Source organism: Trachemys scripta, chromosome 7 (assembly GCF_013100865.1).
Source record: "Trachemys scripta elegans isolate TJP31775 chromosome 7, CAS_Tse_1.0, whole genome shotgun sequence".
In the NCBI taxonomy this organism is placed as follows: Eukaryota; Metazoa; Chordata; order Testudines; family Emydidae; genus Trachemys; species Trachemys scripta.
This window is the reverse complement of record NC_048304.1, coordinates 85,295,440-85,323,316: the sequence shown is the minus strand read 5'-3', so window position 1 is coordinate 85,323,316 and position 27,877 is coordinate 85,295,440. Positions and strand designations below refer to the sequence as shown.

The following is a 27,877-nucleotide window of genomic DNA, read 5'->3' as shown; positions in this document are numbered from 1 at the left end:
AGAGGTGACACCAACCCACCATCCCTTCAAGCAATGCCAGGCTGAGGAGCGGTAGGTTCTGACCTGCCTTGGGCCGAGGGGCTAACGGGGGGAACCCCGCAGGACTGCCTGGGGTCAATTGGATGCCCTGCGGCGGAGTGTCGTCGGATCAATTCTGCTCCAGCAGGGGGCGCTGCGGCCGCCTCCCTGGGGGCGGGCGGGGCCATTTTCTCTGAGCGCTAAGGCAGCGGGGCCGGGCGATGGGGCCATTTCCGGGCCGGCAGCACAGGCACAGGCGGTGGCGCTGCTCCCAATCTCAGCCGGGGCCAGCCGCCGAGCCGCACCGCACCGCACCGCAGCGCCCGGGTGGGCTGAGTGTGGGGCGGGCCCGGGGAGGAGGCGAATCCCGACCCGTTCCGAGGGCCCCTGCGCGGAGCAGCCGGGAAGGCGGCGAAGATGGTGAGCACCGGCCCTTTCCCCCGGTAGCTGGCGGCGAGGATCGCTGTGAGCCGGCCCGGGGCCTGGGCGTTAGAGGGGGTTGCGGGGCAGCCCCGGCCCGGTTGTCGTAAGTGCCCGTGTGTCTCTTGCGGGCCCGGCGGTGTGACACCCCCGCGGAGCGCTGTGCCGCGCCCCAGGGAGAGGGGCTCTCGGGGGGAGCTGGTGGCGACCGTGGGGTTAACCTGGCTTCTGAAAGGTGGTGGCGTCTTTAGTTTCTCGGTCACACTAAGAGGTTATGCAGTGAGGTTGTGCCAGCCGAGATCTTGTCTAGACATAGAAGTTGTACTGGTTTAGTGGAAATCTGGCTTTAGTGAAATCGCTGCGAGTTTTTGTGTATCTATGCTCGCTCTTACATTGTTTTAAAACCGGATGTATTGGTGTACCTTGCACTTGAAATAAACTGGGTTTAAACCAATATAAGTATGTCTACCCGTGAAGTTGCATAAGTATAAATTCACAACTCTTGTTAAACGAGTGCAACTTTGTGTGTAGCTATGGCCTTAGAAGAGTAAAACATATTGGACAAAGGCAGTCCTGTCCTATTGCTACGGAGTGATTTCACGTTCTGATGAGGATTTGCAAACTACCATTCTTGTATATTTCACACAAGGCACAGTCAACCTGTGGAACTCTTTGCCAGAGGAAGTTGTGAAGGCCAAGATTATAACCGGGTTCAGAAAAGAACTAGATCAATTCATGGTCCATATATGGCTATTAGCCAGGATGGGCAGGGATGGTATTCCTAGCCTCTGTTTGCCAGAAGCTGGGAATGGGACATGCGATGGATCACTTGATGATTATCTGTTCTAATCATTCCCTGTGGGGCACCTGTCACAGGATAATGGGCTACGTGGACCTTTGGTCTGATCCAGTATGGCCATTCTTAGGTTCTTAGATCCAGGAATGGGAAGTCATTGAAACTTCTGGGGCTTGTTAAATGTGTGAATAATTAAGTCATGCTTTGTGAAACTACTGCCTCCAAAGCACTTCTAGTGGTGGGCTTAGTAAGGAAGGGGACCTGTCAGAGAGAATACATCCTGAGTTAGAGTTAACTGGGCTGGGACCCCTGCCATCTTCCTCTGTCTCCAAGGGATTTGCTTCCACAGCGTTTTCCCCCAAAATTGTTTGCCCATCTAGACAATTAACACAGAGAGAACTGATCTTTTTCATCCATTGTTCCCCTTTTGTCCCCCACACCAGTATATATATATCAGTGAAACTGATCTCTTTGAAGATTGGTTCCTCTTTATTTCAGACACACCTGCACCTTCTTCATATTCTAGTTTTATTTACTAAGTGTTGTGGGATAGTAAGCTGTCCTAGAATATCAGCGTTGGAAGGGACCTCAGGAGGTCATCTAGTCCAAACCCCTGCTCAAAGTAGGACTAATCCCCAAAACAGCTGTCATTTGTCCATGTCATGCATTGCTCATTTCTATGGCTTGTTGTGTGTTTTGTGTAGTTAATTATTTAAAACGTGTAATTTCGCAATGTTCCTTTATATTAGGCTCTCTCAATCTGACTGCTCTCTTGGGGCTGTGTTCTGCTGCTATAAAAATGAACTTTTTCTATAGCAATAAACAAAAGGGTTTTTGTGTGGTGGCCTGGGGAGGATCAGCTAAGATGATATCCAGAGGAGATTAAAAGCAGGGCTAGAATTTGGGGATTGGGGCTGAAGAACAAGCATGTAGGTTGTTTATAAACCTGATTGCCAGGAACTGTGTCCTAAAGCTCAAAATCCCATCTTTCCAAAGACAGCTATTACTTCTTGAATGTTACTCTGTTGTAGTTCAACTTATTTTCACATAGGGCTTCTCTACACTTAAATTGTATAGCGCTCTAACTTGCTGGCTCGGGTTTGAAAAATCACCCCCTTGAGCGCAGCAAGTCTGAGCGCTTTAAAGCGCTAGTGTAAACAGGCTACTGGCGCTGGGAACTAAGCCCCTTGTGGAAGTGGATTACCAGGAGTGCTCTCCCAGCGCTCACGCGTGACCACACACTTGCACCTCAGAGTGCTGCTGCGGGAGCATTCCCGCGACAGCGCTTTGAAGTTTCCAGTGTAGCCATGACCATACTCTCTTATATGACTCTGATTTCCTTTTCTGTATATAGGATAAATATAGTGATTGGCAGACTTGTTTGACATTAAGAGTGGGATGGCTGGTTTTACCTCCCCTCAGTTACGCTGGGCAGCATCCTTAAATGTGAGTTTTACAATGTTCTAGGAAGAGTGTTTCTGAGAGAGTGAAAATGCTCTGCCGAGTTTAGTACAGTGATTCCCTTGGGTAGATTGGGGATGGGGAACTATATGCAGAAAGCAAAGAGCTCAGATGTATGTGTCTATGCATGCAAAGGCACTTGCTATGCAAACTACTTACCTTTTAGCGAAGGTTGAAGGATTGTGGAAAAGGGACTGAGAGACAATGTGGGATTTTCAAACACCTAAATGATTTAGAAGTACATGTCATTTATGTGTGCTTGAAAATTCAATCAGCTGTCAAAAATGCATTACACAGTAGCTGTTCCCTCAGTACTAGTGTTCTGATTGTACCGTATGTATACCAGAGTATTTTGCAATAGCAGTGTCCTGGGTATGCATTTAAAGGTCATCTTAAATCAGGTTACCATGCTCTTATTTTTTAGCCACGGGCCCTTTCAAGATCAAATATAGAGTATTACAGAATGTGGAACATCTTTTGTTGGAACAAAAGATGTTATGGTGGCTGATATGATCCTACTTGTTCATTCTCTTCTCTGTCTCTCTCCTCGTCTTGTGATCTGGTGGTCGGATCTACATAGCAGAGGAATGTGACTTGTGGTTTGTGTTTACTGTTAGAATTTCAGTGAAGTAATGTCTGGTGTTGCCTATATATCCATTTATAGGATATGAGCAATACCACATTATATTGAGGAAACTTTGCAATAGTGAGGGCTGACACAAGTCTGGCATGTGCAAGAGGTCACTTGACAGAAACAGAACCTATTTTTTCTTTTGCCAAAAGCTATGGAGCAAGTAACTTCACTGGTTAGGCTGCTTTTGAATCAGGATCTCTTGAAAAATTGCTAGGTGTAGCATATTACTTACAGATGGGGCATACATCTGACTCTCTTCAAACTTGTAATACGTGGACTCGCTTCCACAGAACTTGCATTCTAATAGCAGAACAGCATTTAACTGTCCTGCTAACTTTTTTTTTGAACTACATAAACACTTCACAATATGGCCAGGGTGTGATGATCTAGACTGGCCTTGTGTTCTAGAAGCCACACTGCATGATCAAAGTCTGTTTTGATCTTAGTCTCTTTTTCTGAGAGTGCATTGAGAGTACCTTGTCTTAACTTGCTCTTGAAAAGGCGGGACAGAAAGGACAGCGAGGCTCTCATTCTAAATGCCCATGAGCAGATAATAAAAGTGGTGGAGGAACAAACAGAGATGTTGAAGTCCATAATCACGCTACAGTCAGAACAGATGCATGCTTGCCACTGCTCCCCTCCCTCCCAGCAGGCGATACAGAATTGTTTTCCATTCCCTCCCCAAGCTTCTCTCTCACATTCCTTGCAACTTTCCAGAACATTTCGGTATCCAGTTCACTCCATTCCTTCAGACAGCTTCCAAAATGATAGTGGGACTTATGCACAGCTAAGAGAGCCTCCAGTGCCCTGCACTGTTGCCTCTCTTCCCACCAAAGCTTTTGTGTGTGTTAATTGGTGTTTAATAAAAACAAACTCTCTGAAAGATAACCAATCTTTATTTGTGTACTACACATAGTGATTGCTGCTGGTAGTAAAACATACATGCAGTTTAATCAATTGCTTATACAAATCCCACTCAGGAATCATCACAAGTTTTTGGCAAAATAAGATAAATGAAATTAATGAAGCATGGAAGAGTTCTGTCACATTACTGGTGCTCATTATCGAAATGTTGCCTCAAAGCCTCCCTGATTTGAATTGCCCTCCACCCCCTCGTTGCACCCCTCTAATAGCCACTGTATAGGCTGCTCAAAATCAGCAGCCAGGGGACCTGCCTCAGCATTCCACTTCTGGGGCAAATTTTCACCTTTAGCCTCAAAAGATTATGGAGCGAGCAGCAGGCTACTGTGACCATGGGAATGTTTTCGTCATTTAGATCTAACCTGCTGTAAAGGCACTGCCAGCGCGCTTTTAATCTGCCAAACGCACATTCCATGGTCATTCTGCACCTACTCAGCCTATTGTTGAAGTGCTCCTTGCTGCTGTCCAGGTTTCCTGTGTAAGGCTTCATGAGCCATGGGAGGAAGGGGTATGCTGGGTCTCCCGGGATCACTCTGGGCATTTCAACATCCCTCACTGGACTCTTCTGATTTGGAAAGAAAGTCCATGCTTAGATTTTCTGTACAGGCCTGTGTTCCTGAAAATGTGTGTATCATACACCACCTTGGACCACCCCAGTGAAACACCCCTGGTGATCAACAAGCACCCGCAATACCCTGGAGAAGTACCCTTTCCATTGATGTACTCAATCGCAAGACGGTCCAGAGCCAGAATTGGAATATGCATTCCATCTATCGCCCCGCTGTGGTTAGGGAATCCCATTTCTGCAAAGTCATCCACTATTTCACGCACATTGCTGAGAGTCACGGTCCTTTGTAGCAGGATGCAATTAATGGCCTTGCACGCTTGTGTTAACAAAGCCCCAACACTCGACTTTCCAACTTCAAACTGATTTGCAACTGACCGGTAGCAATCTGGAGTTCCTAGCTTCTATGCTGCAATCGCCATGTGCTTCTCCACCTAGAGGGCTGCTTTCATTTTGGTGTCGTTGCACCGCAGGGCTGGGGCGAGCTCCGCACACCGTTCCAGGGAGGTGGCTTCCCACATGGGAAATTTCTGTAGTCTCTGCTCGTCATCCCAGACCTGCATAATGACGCAATCCCACCACTCTATGCTTGTTTCCCGAGCCCAAAAGCAATGGTTCACCATGTGCAGGTGCTCCATGAATGCCAAAAGTAATCTGGTGTTGTTTCTTTCCATGGCACACAACAGTCAGGCAACTCTGATTCATATTCATATTGGGAGCTCACGATATAGTGCATGACCATGCGCGATGTGTTAACAGTTACCACAACAGTAGAGAGCAGTGCGGAATCCATCCTTTTGCACAGAGATGACGGGTGCACAGTAAACAGGGGCTGTTGGAAAAATGCTGTGAAAAGCAGTTGGAAATCCATGGAATGTGGGGACAGAAAATAATGCATCATGGGATGTTGAGCCCACACCCATGATGCGCTGTGTTTCACTCCACCTTCCCACAAGTCCTAGCTGCAGAGGATGGCGAGTAGCACAGTGGGATAGCTACCCACAGAGCACTGCTCTCATTGCCGATCCTAGAGCACCAACTGTGGATGCACTCTGCCCACCAAGGGAGCATAGTGTGAACATGCAATAGTGATGTAATTATGGCACTTTTTGATCAACATACATTTTGTTGACAGCTCTGTGTACAATGCCTTGGTTATTTCTGCCATTACAGGGTGAAAGCAGTGATTCTCACAGGATTATTTTGTTCCTTAAAAAAATCTTTTAAATTGTTGAAGTTCTGCAGAACCTAATGAAATCAGCATAGACATCTCCCTCTTCCTCATACTGCAGAGCCCATTTTAGAAGTAAGACTAATTTAGGAAACTTAATTAAAAAACGTATACAACATAATCTCTCTGAATTCTTATGTGTTTCCCCATCTCTTTGTAAATAATAGCATACTCACATTATTTTAATTCTTTCCCCTTCTCCTAAGAGATTAAAGAAACTCTTGAACAAAACTGGCAAATTTTTTTTTAAGGGTATTTAATGGCCCGGATGCTCTTTCTATAGACTAAATGCTCTCATGGTCTTCCTTTCAAATGGGCTCTCTCAAAGAACTATAAGCAACACTTTTATACTTTCTTCAGTTTTATAATGAAGTCTGTGGAGTAGAGAAACTGAAATTGAGGCTTCTCAAAAATTGGGTGTTTTTTTGAGAACAGCATATGGCCTGGCCTGTTGGCAGCTGGCATGAGGTTTTTTTAGTGTCTTGTTTTTTTGTTGTTTGTTTGTGAAAGAGCAATGAAATTCTTATTTCATAAATTGTGCCTGCAAATATAATTGGAAGTTTTGCATTTTGAGACTGTGTCCCTTCAAGCTGACCAAGAATGATCCATGTATGCAAAATGTCAGTAAGGGCATATGACACCTTCATTGAGGTATATTGCAAAACCTCTTGTTATTATGACAGTATCGGTATTTAGAAGGGAAGGTTTCTATGTTGTGATTGTCACAGAGAAGGTGGATCCTTAATGTGTAATAGTTTCATTCAATTAGTGATTATATTAATGGTTTTGCGTAACTGTACAGTAGTGCCTCAGGGTTATGAACACCACAGTTACAAACTGACTAGTCAACCGCACACCTCATTTAGAACCGGAAGTACACAATCAGGCAGCAGCAGAGACCGCCCCCCCCCCCCAAGTAAATACGGTTCTTTGTTAAACGTAAACTACTGAAAAAATCAAGGGAAAGCAGCATTTTTCTGCATAGTATAGTTTCAAAGCTGTATTACATCAACATTCAGTTGTAAATTTTTGAAAGAACTATCATGTTTTGTTCAGAGTTACAAACAACTTCCATTCCTGAGGTGTTCGTAACTTTGAGGTTCTACTATATTGGCTAACTGTGCCAGGCCTTGTGCTAGAATTCATCAAAAAAGCACAATTACAATGGTCTAATCTGCTTTACAATTGTCTACTACTAGATTTCAGTATCTAATGCTGCTGATACCTTTGCATGGTGCTGCATAAATGGTAGAGAGTTTTATGCTCTAGAGAGGCATGAGAAAGTACATTATGATCCACAACAGGCAAAGTGTAAACCAAATCAGTCAATGGATTTCTACAGATATGTCATAGAAAACCAAAACTGAACACACTGGTGTTCTGTATCAGGAGAGTTTTCAGGTCTCTACCTCTAGATTCCCAAAGTAAACCCATTCTCCCAGTTCACAGAAGAGCAAAGTCAATAGCCCTTAAATCAGTCCAGAAAATTAGCCTCCTGTTGGTAAGAGCTGCCACCTGGAAACCCATCAATTTTTTTCTTAAGAGAGTGGGGGTAAAATTTTCAGAACTGCCTAAGTGACTTTGGCTCCTATGTCCCTTTTTCAAAAGTGAATTAGGAGTTTTTAAAAGTTACCAAGTCTGTTGAGAGAGGATGTGCCACCTAGAAAATCATTGCCTATCAACATGAAGCTGAGTCCCATTTTCATAAGTAATTTGGGCTCTGTCCTTTAGGTGCTCTTGAAAACTTTACCTCTGAGAAATGTATGTTTTTGTAAATGCAGTTTTATTTTAGCAAATTAGCATACATAGCAATTTGCCGATAATTCAGAGTAAATGCTGTCACTTTGGAATTGGAGTGTAATTCTGGTTTATCCAGGGGTATGTCTACACTACGAAATTAGTTCGAATTTATAGAAGCCGGTTTTATTGAAATCGGTTGTATACAGCCGATTGTGTATGTCCACACAATAAAATGCTCTAGGTGCTCTAGTCGGCAGACCTCGTCCACAGTACGAGGCTAGCGTCGACTTCCGGAGCATTGCACTATGGGTAGCTATCCCACAGCTATCCCACAGTTCCCGCAGTCTCTGCCGCCCCTTGGAATTCTGGGTTGAGATCCCAATGCCCGGATGATGCAAAACAGTGTCGCGGGCGGTTCTGGGTACATGTCGTCAGGCCCCTCCCTCCCCCGTCACAGCAACGGCAGACAATAGATTCGCGCCTTTTTATCTGGGTTACCTGGGTTACCTGTGCAGACAACATGGAGCCCGCTCAGCACAGCTGAGATCACCATATGTCCTCTGGGTGCCGGCAGACGTGGGACTGCATTGCTACACAGCAGCAGCTGCTAACTGCCTTTTGGCGGTAGACGGTGCAGTAGACTGGTAGCCTTCATCGGCGATCTGGGTGCTGGCAGCCGTGGGGCTTGTCTTTTGGCAGTAAATGGTGTATTATGACTGTTAGCCGGCCTATTACAAGTCGGGTCATCGCACGTTAGCAGAGTCTTCCCTGAGCAGCAGCTCGTGCAATAGGCCTGAAGACCATCGTCATACACCGCCCAGTATTTGCTGCCAAGCACCCAGAAAGATGCCGAGGGCTATCAGTCACGCTGCACCGTCGTCTTAAGATGTAAAAAATAGATTTTCTCTGTATTCATTTGCTTCCCCCTCCCTCCGTCAACAGGGTTTTCAGTTTAATCTTTGGGGGGGACCAGTCTGTGACAGTTGTTTGTGTCTCTCCCTGATGCACAGCCACCGTTCTTTATTTTAATTCCCTGTGCCTGTACGCCATGTCGTCACTCGGCCCCCCTCCCTCCTTCCCCTAGGCCGTCAGATACTACGTTTGCGCCACAGCTCGAGCCGAGAAGCGGTTCGCGCCTTTTCTTTGAATTCTGGGTTGAGATCCCAATGCCCGGATGATGCAAAACAGTGTCGCGGGCGGTTCTGGGTACATGTCGTCAGGCCCCTCCCCCCTCGTCACAGCAACGGCAGACAATAGATTCGCGCCTTTTTACCTGGGTTACCTGTGCAGACAACATACCACGGCAAGCATGGAGCCCGCTCAGCTCAGCTGAGCTCACCGTCACCATATGTCCTCTGGGTGCCGGCAGACGTGGGACTGCATTGCTACACAGCAGCAGCTGCTAACTGCCTTTTGGCGGTAGACGGTGTAGCATGAGTGATAGCCGTGGGGCTGGCAGCCGTAGTGCTGCATTGCACCAGCCCCTTGCAGGCGATGGTATATTATGACTGGTACCCGTCGTCGTCGTACTGGTATGGCTGTCAATCATGGCCACCTGGGCAGACATGCTACTGTTTCGATGATGACGGTTACCAGTCATAATATACTATTTTCTGCCAATTGCCCAATATTGTCTGCTAAGCACCCAGAAGAGGCCGAGGGCGATGCTGGGTGCTGGCGGACGTGGGGCTGGCAGACGTGGGGCTGCATTGCTACACAGCAGCAGCCCCTTGCCTTTTGGCAGATGATGGCATATTATGATTGGTATCCGTCATCGTCATACTGGTATGGCTGTCACTCATGCTGCAGCGTCGGCTGCCACCTTAAGATGTAAAAAATAGATTTGTTCTGTGTTCATTTGCTTCCCCTTCCTCCGTGAAATCAACGGCCTGCTAAGCCCAGGGTTTCCAGTTTAATCTTTGGGGGGACCATTCTGTGTGACAGTTGTTTGTGTTTCTCCCTGTTCCTGTACCTGTACGCCATGTCGTCACTCGGCCCTCCCTCCCTCCCGCCCTCCTTCTCCTGGTCCATCAGATACTACTTTCGCGCCTTTTTTCTGACCAGGCGCCATAGCTAGCACTGGGATCATGGAGCCCGCTCAGATCACCGCGGCAATTATGAGCACTATGAACACCACGCGCATTGTCCTGGAGTACATGCAGAGCCAGAACATGCCAAGGCGAAACCCGGACCAGGCGAGGAGGCGATTGCAGCGCGGCGACGAGAGTGATGAGGAAATTGACATGGCCATAGACCTCTCACAAGGCACAGGCCCCAGCAATGTGGAAATCATGGTGTTACTGGGGCAGGTTGATACCGTGGAACGCCGATTCTGGGCCCGGGAAACAAGCACAGACTGGTGGGACCGCATCGTGCTGCAGGTATGGGACGATTCCCAGTGGCTGCGAAACTTTCGCATGCGTAAGGGCACTTTCATGGAACTTTGTGACTTGCTTTCCCCTGCCCTGAAACGCCAGGATACCAAGATGAGAGCAGCCCTCACAGTTGAGAAGCGAGTGGCAATAGCCCTGTGGAAGCTTGCAACGCCAGACAGCTACCGGTCAGTCGGGAATCAATTTGGAGTGGGCAAATCTACTGTGGGGGCTGCTGTGATCCAATTTGCCAGGGCAATGAAAGACCTGGTGATAGCAAGGGTAGTGACTCTGGGCAACGTGCAGTCAATAGTGGATGGTTTTGCTGAAATGGGATTCCCAAACTGTGGCGGGGCCATAGACGGAACCCATATCCCTATCTTGTCACCGGAGCACCAAGCCACCGACTACATAAACCGCAAGGGGTACTTTTCAATGCTGCTGCAAGCCCTGGTGGATCACAAGGGACGTTTCACCAACATCAACGTGGGATGGCCGGGAAAGGTACATGATGCTCGCGTCTTCAGGAACTCTGCTCTGTTTCGAAAGCTGGAGGAAGGGACTTTCTTCCCGGACCAGAAAGTGACCATTGGGGATGTTGAAATGCCTATCGTGATCCTTGGGGACCCAGCCTACCCCTTAATGCCATGGCTCATGAAGCCATACACAGGCAGCCTGGACAGGAGTCAGGACCTGTTCAACTACAGGCTGAGCAAGTGCCGAATGGTGGTGGAATGTGCATTTGGACGTTTAAAAGCGCGCTGGCGCAGCTTACTGACTCGCTCAGACCTCAGCGAAAAGAATATCCCCATTGTTATTGCTGCTTGCTGTGCGCTCCACAATATCTGTGAGAGTAAGGGGGAGACATTTATGGCGGGGTGGGAGGTTGAGGCAACTCGCCTGGCCGCTGATTACGCGCAGCCAGACACCAGGGCGGTTAGAGGAGCACAGCAGGGCGCGGTGCGCATCAGAGAAGCTTTGAAAACGAGTTTTGTGACTGGCCAGGCTACTGTGTGAAACTTCTGTTTGTTTCTCCTTGATGAACCCTCCAACCCCCCCCCCCCGACCCGGTTCACTCTACTTCCCTGTAAACCAACCACCCCACCCCACCCTCCCCTCCCCTCCCCTCCCGCTTGCAGAGGCAATAAAGTCATTGTTTTTTCACATTCATGCATTCTTTATTAGTTCCTTACAGAGGTAGGGGGATAATTGCCAAGGTAGCAGGGATGGGTGGGGGAGGAGGGATGGAAAAGGACACACTGCATTTTAAAACTTTAACTCTTATTGAAGCCCAGCCTTCTGATGCTTGGGCGATCATCTGGGGTGGAGTGACTGGGTGGACGGAGGCCCCCCCACCGTGTTCTTGGGCGTCTGGGTGACGAGGCTATGGAACTTGGGGAGGAGGGCTGTTGGTTACACAGGGGCTGTAGCGGCGATCTCTGCTCCTGCTGCCTTTCCTGCAACTCAACCATACGCTCGAGCATATCACTTTGATGCTCCAGCAGACGGAGCATTGCCTCTTGCCGTCTGTCTGCAAGCTGACTCCACCTATCGTCTTCAGCCCGCCACCTCTCCTCTCGTTCATGTTGGACTTTTCTCATCTCCGACATTGACTGCCTCCACGCATTCTGCTGTGCTCTATCAGCGTGGGAGGACATCTGCAGCTCCGTGAACATCTCGTCCCTCGTCTTACGTTTTCTCTTTCTAATGTTCACGAGCCTCTGCGAAGGAGAAACATTTGCAGCTGGTGGAGGAGAAGGGAGAGGTGGTTAAAAAAGACACATTTTAGGGAACAATGGGTACACTCTTTCATTACAAGGTCGCATATTTCGGCTTGCAGGCAGCCATCGTAGGCCACAGTGTTTTGGCTTATTTAACCTTCTTAACATGCGGGAAAGGTTGCAAACAGCAGCGCATTTCCCATCTCAAGGATGAATTGGGTTGTCCATTTAAAATGGGGTTTCAATGTAAAAGGAGGGGGCTGCAGTTTCCCGGTTAACATGCGGCACAAACACAAGTAAACCACCCCCCCCCCACACACACACACACGATTCCCTGGGATGATCACTTCACCCCTCCCCTCCACCGCATGGTTAACAGCGGGGAACATTTCTGTTCAGAAGAGCAGGAACGGGCGCCTCTGAATGTCCCCTTAATAAAATCACCCCATTTCAACCAGGTGACCGTGAATGATATCACTCTCCTGAGGATAACAAAGAGAGACAAGGAATGGATATTGTCTGCATGCCAGCAAACACCGGGACCATACGCTGCCATGCTTTGTTATGCAATGATTCCAGACTACGTGCTACTGGCCTGGCGTGGTAAAGTGTCCTACCATGGCGGACGGGATAAGGCAGCCCTCCCCAGAAACGTTTTGCAAAGGCTTTGGGAGTACATAAGGGAGAGCTTTCTGGAGATGTCCCTGGAGGATTTCCGCTCCATCCCCATACACGTTAACAGACTTTTCCAGTAGATGTACTGGCCGCGATTGCCAGGGCAAATTAATCATTAAACACGCTTGCTTTTAAACCATGTGTAATGTTTACAAATATTTACAAAGGTACACTCACCAGAGGTCTCCTGTGTGCCCTGAGGGTCTTGGGTGAGTTCGGAGGTTACTGGTTCCAGGTCCAGGGTAACAAACAGATCCTGGCTGTTGGGGAAACCGGTTTCTCCGCTTCCTTGCTGCTGTGAGCTACCTACAGTACCTCCATCGTCATCTTCCTCGTTCCCCGAACCGTCTTCCCTGTGTGTTTCTCCAGTGAGAGAGTCATAGCACACGGTTGGGGTAGTGGTGGCTGCACCCCCTAGGATCGCATGCAGCTCCGCGTAGTAGCGGCAAGTTTGCGGCTCTGCCCCGGACCTTCCGTTTGCTTCTCTGGCTTTGTGGTAGGCTTGCCTTAGCTCCTTAATTTTCACGCGGCACTGCTGTGTGTCCCTGTTATGGCCTCGGTCCTTCATGGCCTTGGAGATCTTTTCTAATACTTTTCCATTTCTTTTACTGCTACGGAGTTCAGCTATCACTGCTTCATCTCCCCATATGGCGAGCAGATCTCGTACCTCCCGTTCGGTCCATGCTGGAGCTCTTTTGCGATCCTGGGAGGACTCCATGACGGTTACCTGTGCTGATGAGCTCTGCGTGGTCACCTGTGCTCTCCACGCTGGGCAAACAGGAAATGAAATTCAAACCTTCGCGGGTCTTTTCCTGTCTACCTGGTCAGTGCATCTGAGTTGAGAGCGCTGTCCAGAGCGGTCACAATGAAGCACTGTGGGATAGCTCCCGGAGGCCAATAACATCGAATTCCGTCCACACTACCCCAATTCCGACCCGCAAAGGCCGGTTTTATCGCTAATCCCCTCGTCGGAGGTGGTGTAAAGAAACCGGTTTAAAGGGCCCTTTAAGTCGAAAGAAAGGGCCTCGTTGTGTGGACGTGTCCAGGCTTAATTCGGTTTAACGCTGCTAAAGTCGACCTAAACCCGTAGTGTAGACCAGGCCTAAGGCGGTCAGTATTTAGTCTCTTGTCAGCTTTCTAGTGGGGACAACTGTAAGGGCTGACAGGTTTCTGGGGTTTGACTTCTTGATCAAAATCTTTGGTTTTGCATGTGAAATCTAAGCCTTTACTTATTTTTGTCTTGCTCTTGGGTTCCCTTGGGCACTTCATATAATTACACATTCTTTAGGACGTGCTTAAAGTGGGCCCCTGTCTCGCTTTTAATGGTTTTGTTTTTCCTTTGTAAAGTGGAACTTAGAATTCTTCTGTTTTATTCTTAGTTACTGCTCTGTTTATTCCTCAATATATTTTTGTGCTTGATCTATAATAGGCCTTTGCATAGCCAGTCATCCTGATTTGCTGGAACGGTTGGTACATATGGGGGTTCTTTCAGTTTCTGTACCTTAAATTCTATGCTAGACTAAAGGTAATCTGGCAAAGAAGTTTTTCTTTCTAAATGATAGCTTTTTATATTCATTTCAGTATAGTAGTTTTGGGAATAAATTTAACATTCACGTAACTGAATAAGTGTTGGTCATAAAATCTAAGATCAGAAGAGACCACCAGATCACCTAGGCTGACCTCCTCTATATATCACAGGCCCCAATACACCCAGCACCCACACACTAAACCAGAGGTGGGCAAATTTTTTGGCTGAGGACCACATCTGGGTATAGGAATTGTATGGCAGGCCATGCATGCTCACAAAATTGGGGGTTAGGGTGTGGAGGGAGGGTGAGAGCTCCAGCTGGGGGAGCAGGCTCTGGAGTGGGGTTGGGGGATGAGGAATTTGGGGTGCAGAAGGGTGCTCCAGGCTGGGACCTAGGGGTTTGGAGGGTGAGAGGGGGATTAGGCCTGGGGCAGGGGGTTAGGGTGCAGGTGGGGGCCCAGGGGTGCAGACTCCGGGTGGTGCTTACCTCCAGCAGTTCCCGGAAGTAGCGGTATGTCCCCTCCGACTCCTATGCGTAGGCCCGGCCAGGCGGCTCTGCGCGCTGCTCCATCTGCAGGCAGTGCCCCACAGCTCCAGGGCCACGGTTCCCGGCCAATGGGAGCTGCAGGGGGCAGCATGCACAGCCCCCTGGCTGCCCCTACACATAGGAACTGGAGGGGGGACATCCCACTGTTTTCGGGAGCCATGCAGAAAGCACCCAACTCCAGTTCCCGGCAGGAGCTCGAGGGCCAGATTAAAAGTTCTGACGGGCCGGACACGGCCTGCGGGCCGTAGTTTGTCCACCCCTGCACTAAACCCAACAATCAAGACCAATGTATTACAGCCCACAGGAGACTAGACTATTATGTACCACAGGCAGAGAACAGGAGAGACCGAGGAGCACCAGGGCCTGTGTCTCGCACAATGGCAGTGAAACGAGTATGAGATATACCCAGGTAATTCTGGCAAGATACCTGCACCAACATGCTGCAGAGGAAGGTGAAATATTTCCCAAGGTCACTGTCAATTTGATCTGGGGGAAAATTCCTTCCCAACCCCACCTAGGGTGATCAGTTAGACTCTGAGCATGTGAGCAGGAACCAGCCAGCCAAGCACCTGAGGAAATGCTCATTGTCACCTCAGAGCTCTGGCCCACCCCCTGAATGTTCCGTCTCCAGCTTTGGCAATCTTCTGATGCTTCAGAGGAAAGAGATTTAAAAAAACAAAAACATCCCTCTGAGAATCCATTGGTGGAGGCAGGAAAAATCCCTCCTGACCCCTGCTGGTGGCCAGCTGGAAACTTGAAGCATGAGTTTTAGTAACATAAACTGAAAGTGACCAGAGTTGTTGAGCCCTGCCCCCTACCATCACAAACAACCCTGTCATACAGTTTCACTCATAAATTTGTCCACCTCTCTCTCAAAATGAATTAAGTTGTTTGCCCCCAATTTCTATTGGGAAGCTGTTCAAGAATCTCTCTCCCCTGATGGTTAGAAACCACCTTCTGATTTCCAGCCTGAATGTATTCATGGCCAGTTTATATCCATTTGTTCTTGTGCCAGCATTCTCCATTAATGTAAATAGCTCTTCCTTCTCCCTAGTGTTTACCCCCGATGTATTTATAAAGAGCAATCCTATCCCCTCTCAGCCTTCTTTTTGCAAGACTAAACAAGCTTCTTCTTCCAGCCTCCTCCATTCTGCTGATCATCCTAGCAGTTGTTCTCTGCACCTGTTTAAATTCATCTTTCTTGTACACAGCATTCCAAGTGAGATCTTACCAGTGCCTTGTATAATGGCATTAATATTTCTCTATCTTGATTGGAAATGCCACGCCTGACACATCCAAGGATCGCATTTTCCTTTTTCACAGCTGCATCACGTTAGTGGCTCATAGTAATCCTGATCCACCCACACAACTAGGTCTCTCTCCTCCTCTGTTGCTTCCAATTGATTAGCCCCCAGCTTGTAGCAAAATTCTTATTAGATCCAAAGTGCATGTTCTTGCAGTTTGTACTATTGAATTTCATCCCATGTCTGTCACCCTAGTCTTCAAGGTCATCCACATCTTCCTATGTGATGTTCCAATCTGTCTTTGTATTGATGATGCCTTCCAGCTTAGTATAATCAGCAAACTTTAGTAGCACACACCTACTTTTTGTACCAAAGTCACTAATAAAAATATTGAATAAGATTGGTCCCAAGACAGATCCTTGAGGAACTCCACTGGTAACTCCCTCCAGACTGATAATTCTCCTTTCAGCACAACCTGTTGCCTTCTCCCCTTACACATCTTGTACTGATCCCCATCTTCCGTAATTTAACTATTAACTTCCCATGTGGCACCATGTCAAATGCTTTACTGAAGTCCAAGGATATTAATCTATTGCATTTTTGTTATCTTAAAAAATCAGTTGTTTTCTCAAAGAAAAAATCAGGTTAGTCTGGCCTGATCTCATCTTTTGCAAACCCATGTTGCATTGCATCCCCCTTTACCATTTACTTCTATGAATTGAATTATTCTATCTTAAATATAGGCACAGTGTTAGCTATTTTCCAGTCATATGGCACACTGTTCAGAGTTAGGTGGCACGTACGCATGAAGTGTGCATGCTTTTCCTATCAGAGTTGCTTCATTCCTGGGGAGCAGGGGCCTGACATACCAGCTTTACCTACAACATGTAGGCCCAGAATTAGTCTGCTGAAGAAGTATTAGTTAAACCTTTGTTAGGATATTAGTTTTTATATATTTAAGATATTGCTTAATTTCATTAAAGACCTTGAGTAGGCACAGGAATACAGTTGTTACTCAGGCATAATTCAGTGTAACAGGTGCAACTCCCTTTGGAATAGCAGACTGCATTGAACAATCATTATTCTAGTTTTATACGGTTAAGTTCTTGCTGTCTGAGGCAGAGAGTCTGAAAATCTGGTTAGGTCAGGTCTTGACTAGCAACACTTCACTGGTATACTGTACTGGCAGAGCATTCCTCCTATGGATGCTGCTTACATCTTTTGCCAGCATTGTTTATTCCAGGCCTCCCCAGGGCAAAATCAACCATGACTGCAGTTTTGCCAGTATAAGCTGTGGCTAAACTCTAGGGGCTTTTGCTGGCACAGCTGGTCAGTTAATCACACCCCTGACCAACACAGGTGTGATGACAAAAACTTGTAATGCAGACCTGGGCTTATTTTTTAGCTCTAAATAGAGGTCACCTAGCTAGTAGGGTCGATATTTAGGCCCGTATGTTTTAAATTCTTATTCGGAGTAGTCACATCTGATACAATGTCTGTCTAAAAATCAAGGCTTGTTAAAGTGAGACACTAAGAGGAACGTGATCAACTTAAATCTTAATACTCAAACATAGAAATGTCTGATCAGTTAATATATAAGCTTGAAAAATAAGTGAATATCATTTAGCCACAGTTCATGAAATAACTACAGGGTCTTCAACATTGATCCAGCTCTGTTTGCTGCTGACACTCATTGGCAGCAGCAGATAGCTTGATGTGTAAACAAGGCTTTCCTACTTGAAAACTACACTCCGAGCATTTAAATTGGAGTTTACAAGTTGACAGGTGAGTAGCATTTTCATTCCTGTCACGTGTGAAGAATACATCATAGTTTGTAAATAGTTTAAACTTTTTAAACTGTCATGACCAAAACTATTTCTACACTTGCTGTCTTTAATTTAACCCCAAGGAGCCCAATGACATTGAACTGAAAAATAATAGCACACCAACCAAATAAAGTATGCGCAAAGTCCTAGGTATTACACATGGTAACATAATCAAGTTAAGGCATAATGTTTAACAAACACTGCTTCATACAATATTCATTAGACAAAAATGAATGCAAGCTAACTAAAGTCTGTGTTAGCCATAATGTCTATTGAAACCTCAGAAAATATTATTCAGTTCCTGTTTTTCAATGTTTTGAAGAAAAATTATTCAGTATTTTGAGATGATTGTAGGAATTATAAATGGGGGCTAAGATGAGATGACTTAAGTATTCTGTGTATGCCAAGCCAGAAAATGTGCCTCCCGAATGCTGAAATTGTCATTCTATCATATTGTCACATATTTTGAGATGTGGGTATCTGTAAAATATACAATTTGGACTCTAGAAGTGGATCTAAACGTACCCTTAATGATGTAATGAGCACAGAATTTCTCTTGGTACTTAAAATAAATCTATACTTCCTTAAAAAGCTAGTCTTAGTCCTCAAACAATTTTATTGATCCTACCGGGGGGAATCCTGTTTCCTTAAGAGACCTTATTTTTAGCTCTTCCTATAAGTGAATTTAATGTTAGTAAATGCTGTCATTTTGATACCCATGGAAACCTACATTCTAGTTATTCACTGTGGCAGCACAGAGCAAGGTTCTCCACATTATCACTTGTGTGATCTCTTCATCTGGTGCACAGGGACCTACTGAAGTTTTAAACTTCGTTGCCAGGAAAATACTTTTCTGGCACAACTATGATGTCCAGTCTGGTTAGCTTTGGCTCAGATGTATGATTTTCTTTTGATGGATTTTTACTGTGCTGTCTGAATATAATTCCCTTTGAGGTGGAAGATGGTAACAGTTGTTAATATTAATATGTTTGTGATGGCATGACTGCTACACCTGGAACCAACCCAGCCAACTAATGGACTTTAAAAAGCAGGATCATCAGGATGTCTTCCCAATCTTTATTGATAAAAGCTCTTCAATAGCCCAGGTTTCTGAATGCATTTACATTAAAAAAATGTGAATATTGCAAGTCCTAATGATGTAAATAATTGAATGTTTTATCAAATATTTGGATCATTCCTTCTGGAAGGCAGGGAATAAATGATCTCGTGGTGAATTTCTCCTTTAGGGGACTGTTTCAGTCAATTAGAAACATAAGAACTTATCAGTGTACTCGTGAGTTTTGAGTGACTTGGAGTTTTTAAGGCATAAATGCATCACAGAAGCTGACTCTCACCCTCAAATATAAGGCCTCTTGTGTTGCTCCCACAACACGCACATCTGGGTAGAACAGGTTTTTGTTTTTTTCACAAGGTTTTATAGTTATATAAAGATTGATTTAAATTCTGTCCAGGCCACTAAGCTTACCCAGCCTGGAGAGTGGGTGCTGGAGGAGAAGAGGGTCGATTGACTTCTGTAAAGCTAGAAATGTATTCCCTTTAAGCACATATGGTCAGTAGTTCCAGTGTTGCTGGAGGAAGAAGCAGCAAGACAATAAATGCAACCAGTCTGTGAACAAGATTACAAGGGAGGGGATTGTTATCTCTTGTATTCAGGCAGAGGACTGTGGTTTGCAGGATTTAATCAGTGCGTCTCTGTGCTAGTGTCCTGAAAATAGCAAATGGTACAGTTGTATCTGAACTTTAACCCTCAGTAAAAGTAGAACTTGACTTATTGCTGAGGATACAATTTAGTCATGGAGGTCATGGCAGTCATGGATTCCGTGACTTTACCAGACCTTTGTGACTTCTTTGGCTGTCAGCAACTGGACCTAGGGCTGAAGCTGTGCACCTCCCCTCCCTTCCGGGGCTGGGGTCAGGGACGTGTGCCCCTGGCCTGTGGGTGTCTGTGCAGGCTCTCCCACTCTCCCTGAGGCTGCTGGAGTGAGGGCTGTGCGCTCCCCCCCCCCCCCATGGTGGTCGGACTCTAGCCGTCTCTCCCCCCCCCCCCCCCGTTTCCCCCCCCCCCCCCCCCGGGTTATTTTTAGTACAGTCACAGACAAGTCAGGGGCTCCTGTGAATTTTTGTCTATTGCCTGCAACCTGTCTGTGACTTTTACTAAAAATAACCATGACACAATCTTAACCTTAGTTTTGCATAAAAGACAGAATGGAAGAGACACAGAATCATTGTCTAGGACCTGTGCAAACCTGCCTCCTTGTATGCTCTGCTCAGAGGAAAGTGAGAAATGTGTGGGACTCACCAAGTGTTGCGGAGTTAAAAGAGCTGTGTGGATCAAGCTATTTAGCTAGCATTGCTGCTAGGAAACAGGGTGTAAAACTATGGTAAGGTTGAAAACAGCATTGCTACACTGACTTACAAACAATCCAGTGCCAATTGGAATGAATTAGTGTGGACTCTATCTTTCTTTTTTATACTGTTTGGTTTTATCCTATTAAACTCTAAAATTAGTGATCCATTCTAATTTGCTGATTACTTTTGGGCAGGGAAGCCCAGTATATTATCAGTTGACATGTTAAAAATGCTCAACACTTTACCATCCAAGAAGCTCAGAATTAATAAATAATGCTTGAATTACTTACTCCATATCCACTCCCTCCCCATCCTGGTCTCCACCTGCCTTGTTTTTGTTTTTTTTTTGTCCCCTTCTCACGGTTCTCCTGACTGGGGGGAGGTCCTGGGAGCCAGGACTTTCAGCTCCCGGGTGGGAGCCCAGCTGCCCCCCGGGCTCTTGGCTCTCTGCTCCTGTCTGGGAGTGGGGGAAGGAGGGCAGTCACCCGGGTTTCTTGACTCCCTGAGTGGGGAGCCTCAGAGCAGCAACCCGACTGGGAGTGGGGAGCCAGGCTCTAGCTGTCCTGCTTTCTTATCAATTTCATGGTTCCATGCTATATTACAGTTCCAATTTCACAGTTCCAGCATGGAGCCGTGAAATTGACAAGACAGCCAATGGCCGATGTAAGTAACATAGTGTCTACACAGACACTGCGTTGCCCTACGTACGCCTATGTAAGCCCTATAACTCTTGTGACGGTGGAGTTATGTTGGTGTAGTAGGGCACTTACATTGGCAGGACAAGGCTGTAGTGTGTATGCTGACATAATTAGGTTGATGTAAGGCAGCTTATGTCGACCTAATTGTGTAGTGTAGATAACGCCTTAAATAGAGAACTCTAATCCTTCTCGCTCCCTGAAACTCTAGAGTACTGCAGAATGTGGTAATTTCAGTGGGAGTAGCTAGATGTTCGATGCTTTTGAAAATTAGGCCACTTAATGTTGGTGCCTAAATATGGAATTAGGAGTCTAACTTTAGACTCCTGTTTTGAAAATCTTGGTCTGTGTGAGGTGAATTTGCCACCAGAAATTGTTCCTCCCATCGCAGGCTTAACTGCTCTGGTTCTCTATGTGTAGTCACTAAAGTAATCTGGAGTTTTCCCCAAAGAGCTTTATGTAGTTACTGGCTCCAATCTGCGTTATCGTAAAATGTTTTGTCTCCTGAGAAATAAAGCTGCTGATTGTGGAAACTCAAGGCTTGATGTCAGGCAAGCTAACATAATTGGAGAACATTCTGTTTAGATTCCACTTAATACAATTTGATATTACTGTATTCACTTAGTGAGTATCCTTGGTTCTAAAACCTCACTTAGTTTCTGGTGGAACTCCAGTATTCTCTTTGTTAAGAGTTTAAAATGGCAATCAAGAAACTAGTGCACTAGCAGCTCTTCCTCCTCCTCTTAATGGTGTTCCAGACCTATGCAATTTTCATGCACCAGCTACTGGACAATAAGCCAAAAGCATCAGTGTTTGTTTCTGTTCTGTTAAAAAATCCCTGAAGAGGAGTAGATGTACTGCCTTCTTGGAAATTTGAACAAGCAAAGTAAAAATTAAGGATTTATGCCTTTACACTGTTAGTTGCACAGAAGATGAGATTAAAGGACACCTTGATTTAGCTCTAAGTGAAGTAACAACTTTATAGGAACTTGGATAATGTGAAATGTGACTACCTTCTAAGAGGCCAATGGTAGTACTTCTAGCCTTTATCACTAATGATTTAAGCTACCATCCTTGTTTCCCTGCAGGGACTCTTGATATGTCTATAGTTTGTTCTTTGTCAAGCAAATAGATGTTAATTCCACTACTTGTAGCTAAATGCAGCTTTTCTGAAGCAAATAGAAACCATTCAACAAAACATTCTCTCCAGCCCACACTGGAAAGTACATGTGCATCCACACATTCCATCAAGTAGCTGTGGTGGATTCTTTTGTTGGGATGGTATGGTTTTGTTTGAGCTGATTAAACATTTCTAATCCATTTGGTATTGTATTTGCTGCACAGGTTTCCAAAGTATGGTAAATGTACGCTAACGTTGCTTGCAGGGAATCCTGTCTTCCTTCAATGGGAGTCTCGCAACTAGAACAGGATGGAAAATGGTTTCCTTTCCTGTGAAAATTTGAGATTTCAAAAATGTTCCTGTTCTGTATTGGAATGAAAGAGAGCTTTCCTAATAATAATAATAATAATAATAATAATAAAAATAATAAAAAACAATAGAGAGCTAGAGCACCACCCCACCCACTGCAGAGTAGCCAATAGTCTGGCACCAAACTAAAGACTTGAATTTGGGTGTCTCCATATCCCAGCCGAGCACTCTAATCATGAGGCTATTGGGTATTTTGTGGTGAATGGGTAGCTTTTTCATTTTAATTGCTATTGGGCCCAATAGTAAGATTTTCAGGTAACACAGTAGAAAAAGCATGGTCCCTAATACATACCCATAGGCAGAATGTTGAAGTCATTGGGAAGTGCTCAAACAGAATTTTACTATTTACAGGTCAGAACTGCTCAAAACTTCTTGTTGAAGAGTGCTCCAAAAATTATTCTTTTTTTTTTTTAAGGCTTAACAAACTATCATATAAACGAACCTGCTTATGATCGAGTATATAAGCTGACTCCTTCCCCCCCCAAGATGGATAAGGAAAAATGAAAATTTTTTATAACCTGTTCATAAGCCAACCCTATAATTCAGGGGTCAGCAAACTTTGGCTCCCGGGCCATCAGGATAAGCCGCTGGTAGGCCAAGATGGTTTGTTTATCTCGAGCGTCCGCAGGCACGGAGGTAAACCTAAGTAAACAAAGTGTCCCAGCGCGCCAGCTGCTTACCCTGACGGGCCGGGACAGCAACTGGTGGGGAAATGTTTTGGGGGGAGGGGAGGGGAGAGTTGGCAGTCAGGGGAGTAACCCCTGGAATCCCCCACACTTCCCCTTCCCACCTTATCTGGGGAGGGCCAGGGAAGGATATGTCTGGCCTGGCCGGAGCTGCTCCGGCAGGCTGGGCAGCGTGGCCACAGCCTGATCCGGCGGGTCAGACCGGGCGGCGCGGCCGCAGCATGTTCCAGTGGGCTGGGCCAGGCAGCTCAGCCACAGCGTGCTCTGGGGGGCGGGGCTGAGCGGCACGGCTGCAGCCTGCAAGCCCCAGAGCTGGGGGGAGAGCAGCGTGGCTAGAAGCGGAGAGACTCTGGCCCCGCCTCTTCCTTTCTGGCTCTGCTGCCTCTCCTTGCTCCCTCTGTTGTGCGGAGGGGCTGTGTCCCACCTCTCCCTCTCTATACCTGTTCATAAGCCGACCCCCTTCTCTGGTGCTTCCCTTTTTTACTAAAAATATTCGGCTTATGAACAAGTATATACAGTACATATTCTAGCACTTGCTCCTCCTATGCTAATCAGGAACACAACTCATGACAACTGCCTGCCTGTCCTGCTTGTGGGAAGTATGTCGCAGTATTGCCAATCCCAAATGTTCTAAAATCATGAGGGGGGCTTTAAAATCATGAGATCATGTAAAAATACTAGATTTGGTGTTTATTTGCCTTCTTTTTGAGCCTTAGGGTGCACCGGGGTCACATTTTGAAGTTTTCTCCACAGCCACAAGAGCTAGAAACTTACTTTTTCTTTAAGAATGGAGGCTGAAATCATCATGTATCCCCTTGACTCTAGGAGCTGGGGCTTTAAGGAAAACAATAATTATCAAGAGACTCATGATAAAATTCTGAGAGTTGGCAACACTTTTTTTCAGTAGGAGCTCTATCTAACTGGGAGGCAGTTCAATATCTATTTTAGGAACAACTCTTCAATGCCCTTATTCATAGGATTTGAAAAGGTGTAGGGTGGACTTACCTTCTGTAATATGTTGTTTGTTTTTTCCCCCCCCAGGACACCTTTGTTCCTTATAAGGAAATCATCCTCATGTATTTAGAAAAAGCAAGGACCTTTGTGAATGGACAGTGTGCTGGCATTGAACCCTGGCAATTGATTGGCTCGACATTTGCTTCTACTCTGGTGGTGGTGTGGCTGCACGGTATCCTCTTCCAACCAGAGAGTGAGTACCTTGGCACGTCTCTCTGGAGTCGGGTTTTCTAATACGCTTGTGGGGACAGTTATTTCTCACGTAAATATTCTTCTGTTTATACATTTGTGACTGGGATCCCAGTGAGAGCCAGCTGAGGTCATTCAATTAGGGGTGGCCTGCAAAGAATGGGGCAGACAATCCCCAAAACTGGTGGATATTTCAATACTTAGATTTACCAAGCCAGCACAAAACAGTGTCTTTATTACCGCACTGGTTGCCCAGAAACCAACAACGCAGTTCCCTTAAAGCGACCCAGTCTCAGGCCTCCATCCAGGTACCCAAGTAAAATATAATGAAGATTTCTGAAAATCTTATTTCATCATATAAAAGAAAAGGTTCTACCAATCCCAAAGGATCAGACACATTACCTCCCAGGTTAATTAATATTCTAGATCTTACCCAAATACACGCTTACAGCTAATTATTATTAACTAAACTAAAATTTATTTATTCATACACACGAGTTCAATTCTTGAGGTTCAGATACATAGCAGAGATGGTGAGCTTTGTAGTTACAAAGAGTTCTTTTAGAATTTAGTCCATAAGTTATAGGGGCAGTCCTCGGACTTACGACACAATTGGTTCCTGAAAATTGCGTCATGCATCAGAATGTCGTAACTCGGAACCACAATGCACTTTATCCGCGGACAGAGCATCGTAAAGTCGAAACCAGTTGTCGTAAGTTGAATCAGGGTGTCAATTCAGAAACGTCATAAGTGCTGTGTCGTAAAGTCGAGGACTGTCTGTAGTCCAATGTCCAATATTGTATTCAGGGTGTTTCCAGCTGAACTGGGACCTCAATCTTGCAACTCAAACTTCCCCTGATGAAGCTTAAGCAGATCTGAGATAAAAAGGATTGGGACCCAAGGATTTTTTTTTATACAATTTCAGGCCTTCTTTGACAGAGTTGGAGTCCCTCGGGGAACAATAGGCCCCCATTTCCTAAGACTCATTGTTAAATTATTCACACAGATTAACATAAGGCAATGGCCTGTTTCTCCACCTTTCACAGATGATTTGCTATACATTTCAAAGAGATGAATACAGTGATCTCCCATGTTTACAATCCATTTAAATGCTAGGATGTTCTTTTGATCTCTGAATTATCAGAATACAGCATAGACAGGGTCTGTTGATTACATTGTTGACCACTACCCATATTTATGTAAAAATACACTAAAACACAAACATTATCTCCCCATATGTCTTTAAGGGTTGAATTTAAGTCCTTCATCCTGAAGGATGTTTAACCCTTTCTGGCCATGCATCACAACATTATAAACAGGCTTCTGACATAACCCAGAATGTACCAGTAAAATCTCTGGTTATCATATTAAGGTCAAGATGTGGCAAAGTTTCAGTAGCTAAACCATTCCATATTAGGGAGTGGTGGAAGACAGTCTAGAGTGTGCCTGTGTGATGCAGAAAAGTTGCCCTGTCCTCCCCTCCCATTGGACTTTTGGTTCAACACTCATTTGCTGGTCACTCCTGTGGCTCAAAAGTCAGAAATCGCACAGAACTCAAAGGTGACTCTGGTGAGGTTCATGATGGGAAATCATGATACAATAGCGGAACATCAGGCGTGGAGGATTGTCCGGAACGCATCTTGGGCTGAAGAAGGGGGCTCCCTTTCCTTTCCATTAATCATACATATTTACTGTCTGAGAGTCAGTTATTTAAGGTACATACCCACATGTTTTCATCTGTTCTGAGCCTTTTTCCTTGTTTGAACTGTAAAAATTAAATTGGATCTCTTGGTCTATTGCTGTGCATTCTTCTTTATTGTGGCAAGGTGGTGATAAAGATCACTGGACCTATCTGAGAGAGGAGGCTGTAGTGCCCTGTGAGTCCCATAGGAGTATGTAGTAGTTTCTAGTGGCTGTTATTAGGAGTAACAGCATATTAATTTGATGTTTAATTTTATACTTCTCCCACAGTTTCCCAGGGGAGGGAAAAGTACATTTGAATAGCTAAAAACACTCTTTTTAGCAAGAATAAACAGAAGATTTTTTGGCTCTGAGTTTCAAGCTAGAACAGTACTAGTACCTGAGTTTTCTTAATATTTGTTTTTTAAATACTAGCATAGTGTTGGGAAATCTTACATAAAATTCAGGATGTTTAATCTAAGTATACAGTAAAAATTGAAGAAACTTGCATTCCTAGGAATGACCGAACAAACAAACAAAAAGCAGATTATCGACAATGCATGTAATACAAATTCTTTCCAAAGTCTAAGCTATTAAGTATTTACTGCAGAACATTAGTGCAAAGTTAGCTGAGTTTGTATTCTCCTGTTGGTGTCTCAAGATTGCAAGATAGATAGTATGAAGAAAAGAAGCAAAGTAAAGGAGTCATACTAGTATCAAAGATAAAGATTATGAAGTCTCTAGAGTGAGATTTTAAAATAGTTTCAGTTGTTTCTTCATGAAAGTGTTATCTGTAGCTGCCAATGTTTACCTAAGTGTGTGTAGTGTATGGGGTCTTTAATTCCTCTGATCTAACCTCAAGTCACTTTTCTGTGGCTAAAGGATCTGTGGCATCTCTCTGCTGGATTAAATCCCGATAGCTGTCGAGAGACTGCCTTCCAAAGATGGTATTGAGCGTAGCTAACCCTATCATTGCTTCTCCAGCAAAGGTCAGAAGCAGAATCTGGATTTCAGTGAGATTTCTACATAACCCGGATGGAAAATTGGATGTGTGTGGCACAAATCAGGTGACTTTGTCCACACCAAAAAGGAGATAGTAGTAGTTTAACCAGAACACATGTACAGTATTCTCCTGGTACCTGGCCACTTGCTTTGACCATTTGCAACAAAAAGCAGAGATTGTGTTGTCAGAGTGCAATCACTGGCCAGTAATATTCCGCATATGAAATGGAAAAATGCTTTCAATAAGCGTCTACTTCTTTCTCTTCTGAGTAATGGTCCTCGTAGAAATGAGGTGTCTGTCTGTCTCTCTCTCCTTTCCCCCCAGTATTTAGAACTCTACAGACAGGTGTTGCAGGCTGGTGCTATTCATGTTTGTTCTCCTCCTGTCTCAACCAAGACATGCTGGACACCTGAGGTGAAATTATGACTCCACTGGAGTCAAGAGAGAAACTCCCATTGATTTTAATAGAGCCAGAATTTCACCTCTGGTATTCCTCTTACAGCTTTCCTGTCCAGAATGCCAAATAATGCAAGAATATATGTATATGGTGAGTTAGACAAATGCCTACTAATGACTAAACAAGGATCTTAAATCACCTTTGCATACTAAACTCTAGGGTTTTTTTGGTTTATTATTTCGGAGCAGGTTGCTCAATTTTGATTTTTGTTTCTTGTTTATCTCAGGTTTAACATCACGAAGTAAAAAATGGTTCTTTAAAACTCTAAGAAAACTGCCTTTTGTTGGCGCCATAGTAAGTATCTGAACAGCTTTCCTTAACATTCAGCCAACTCTCTGTCTGTCGTAATCTGTATTGCAATAATGCCCAGGAGACCTTTGTGCTAGGCGCTGGACAAACATGAAGTCCCTGCCCCAAAGAGCTTACAGTCCAAGTAATCTTTCTGTAGCAGTATTGGCCTCAGAAAAGGGAGATGACATTTTCATTGCCAGTAATACCAAGCAGCTGAGTTTCCCCAACTCCTTTCTGTATATTATCAGACTTTCTGAAAATAGCCTTAAGTGGTGGATGAAGGCCACAGAGTTTACTCTGGGTT

The 27,877-nt window shown here is 45.3% G+C and overlaps 1 protein-coding gene across 1 annotated transcript in view; it reads left to right on the top strand.

The window, feature by feature from the left end:
- The first annotated feature begins 304 nt into the window (after nucleotides 1-304).
- Nucleotides 305-27,877, top strand: part of SGPL1 (sphingosine-1-phosphate lyase 1) — a 53,805-nt gene continuing 26,232 nt past the window's right edge. Inside the window, exons 1-3 of the mRNA XM_034775295.1 lie at nucleotides 305-438; nucleotides 23,981-24,146; nucleotides 27,509-27,576. Of these exons, the coding sequence (XP_034631186.1) occupies nucleotides 436-438; nucleotides 23,981-24,146; nucleotides 27,509-27,576 (237 nt within the window). The 5' untranslated portion in view covers nucleotides 305-435. The remainder of the gene's footprint in view (nucleotides 439-23,980; nucleotides 24,147-27,508; nucleotides 27,577-27,877) is intronic.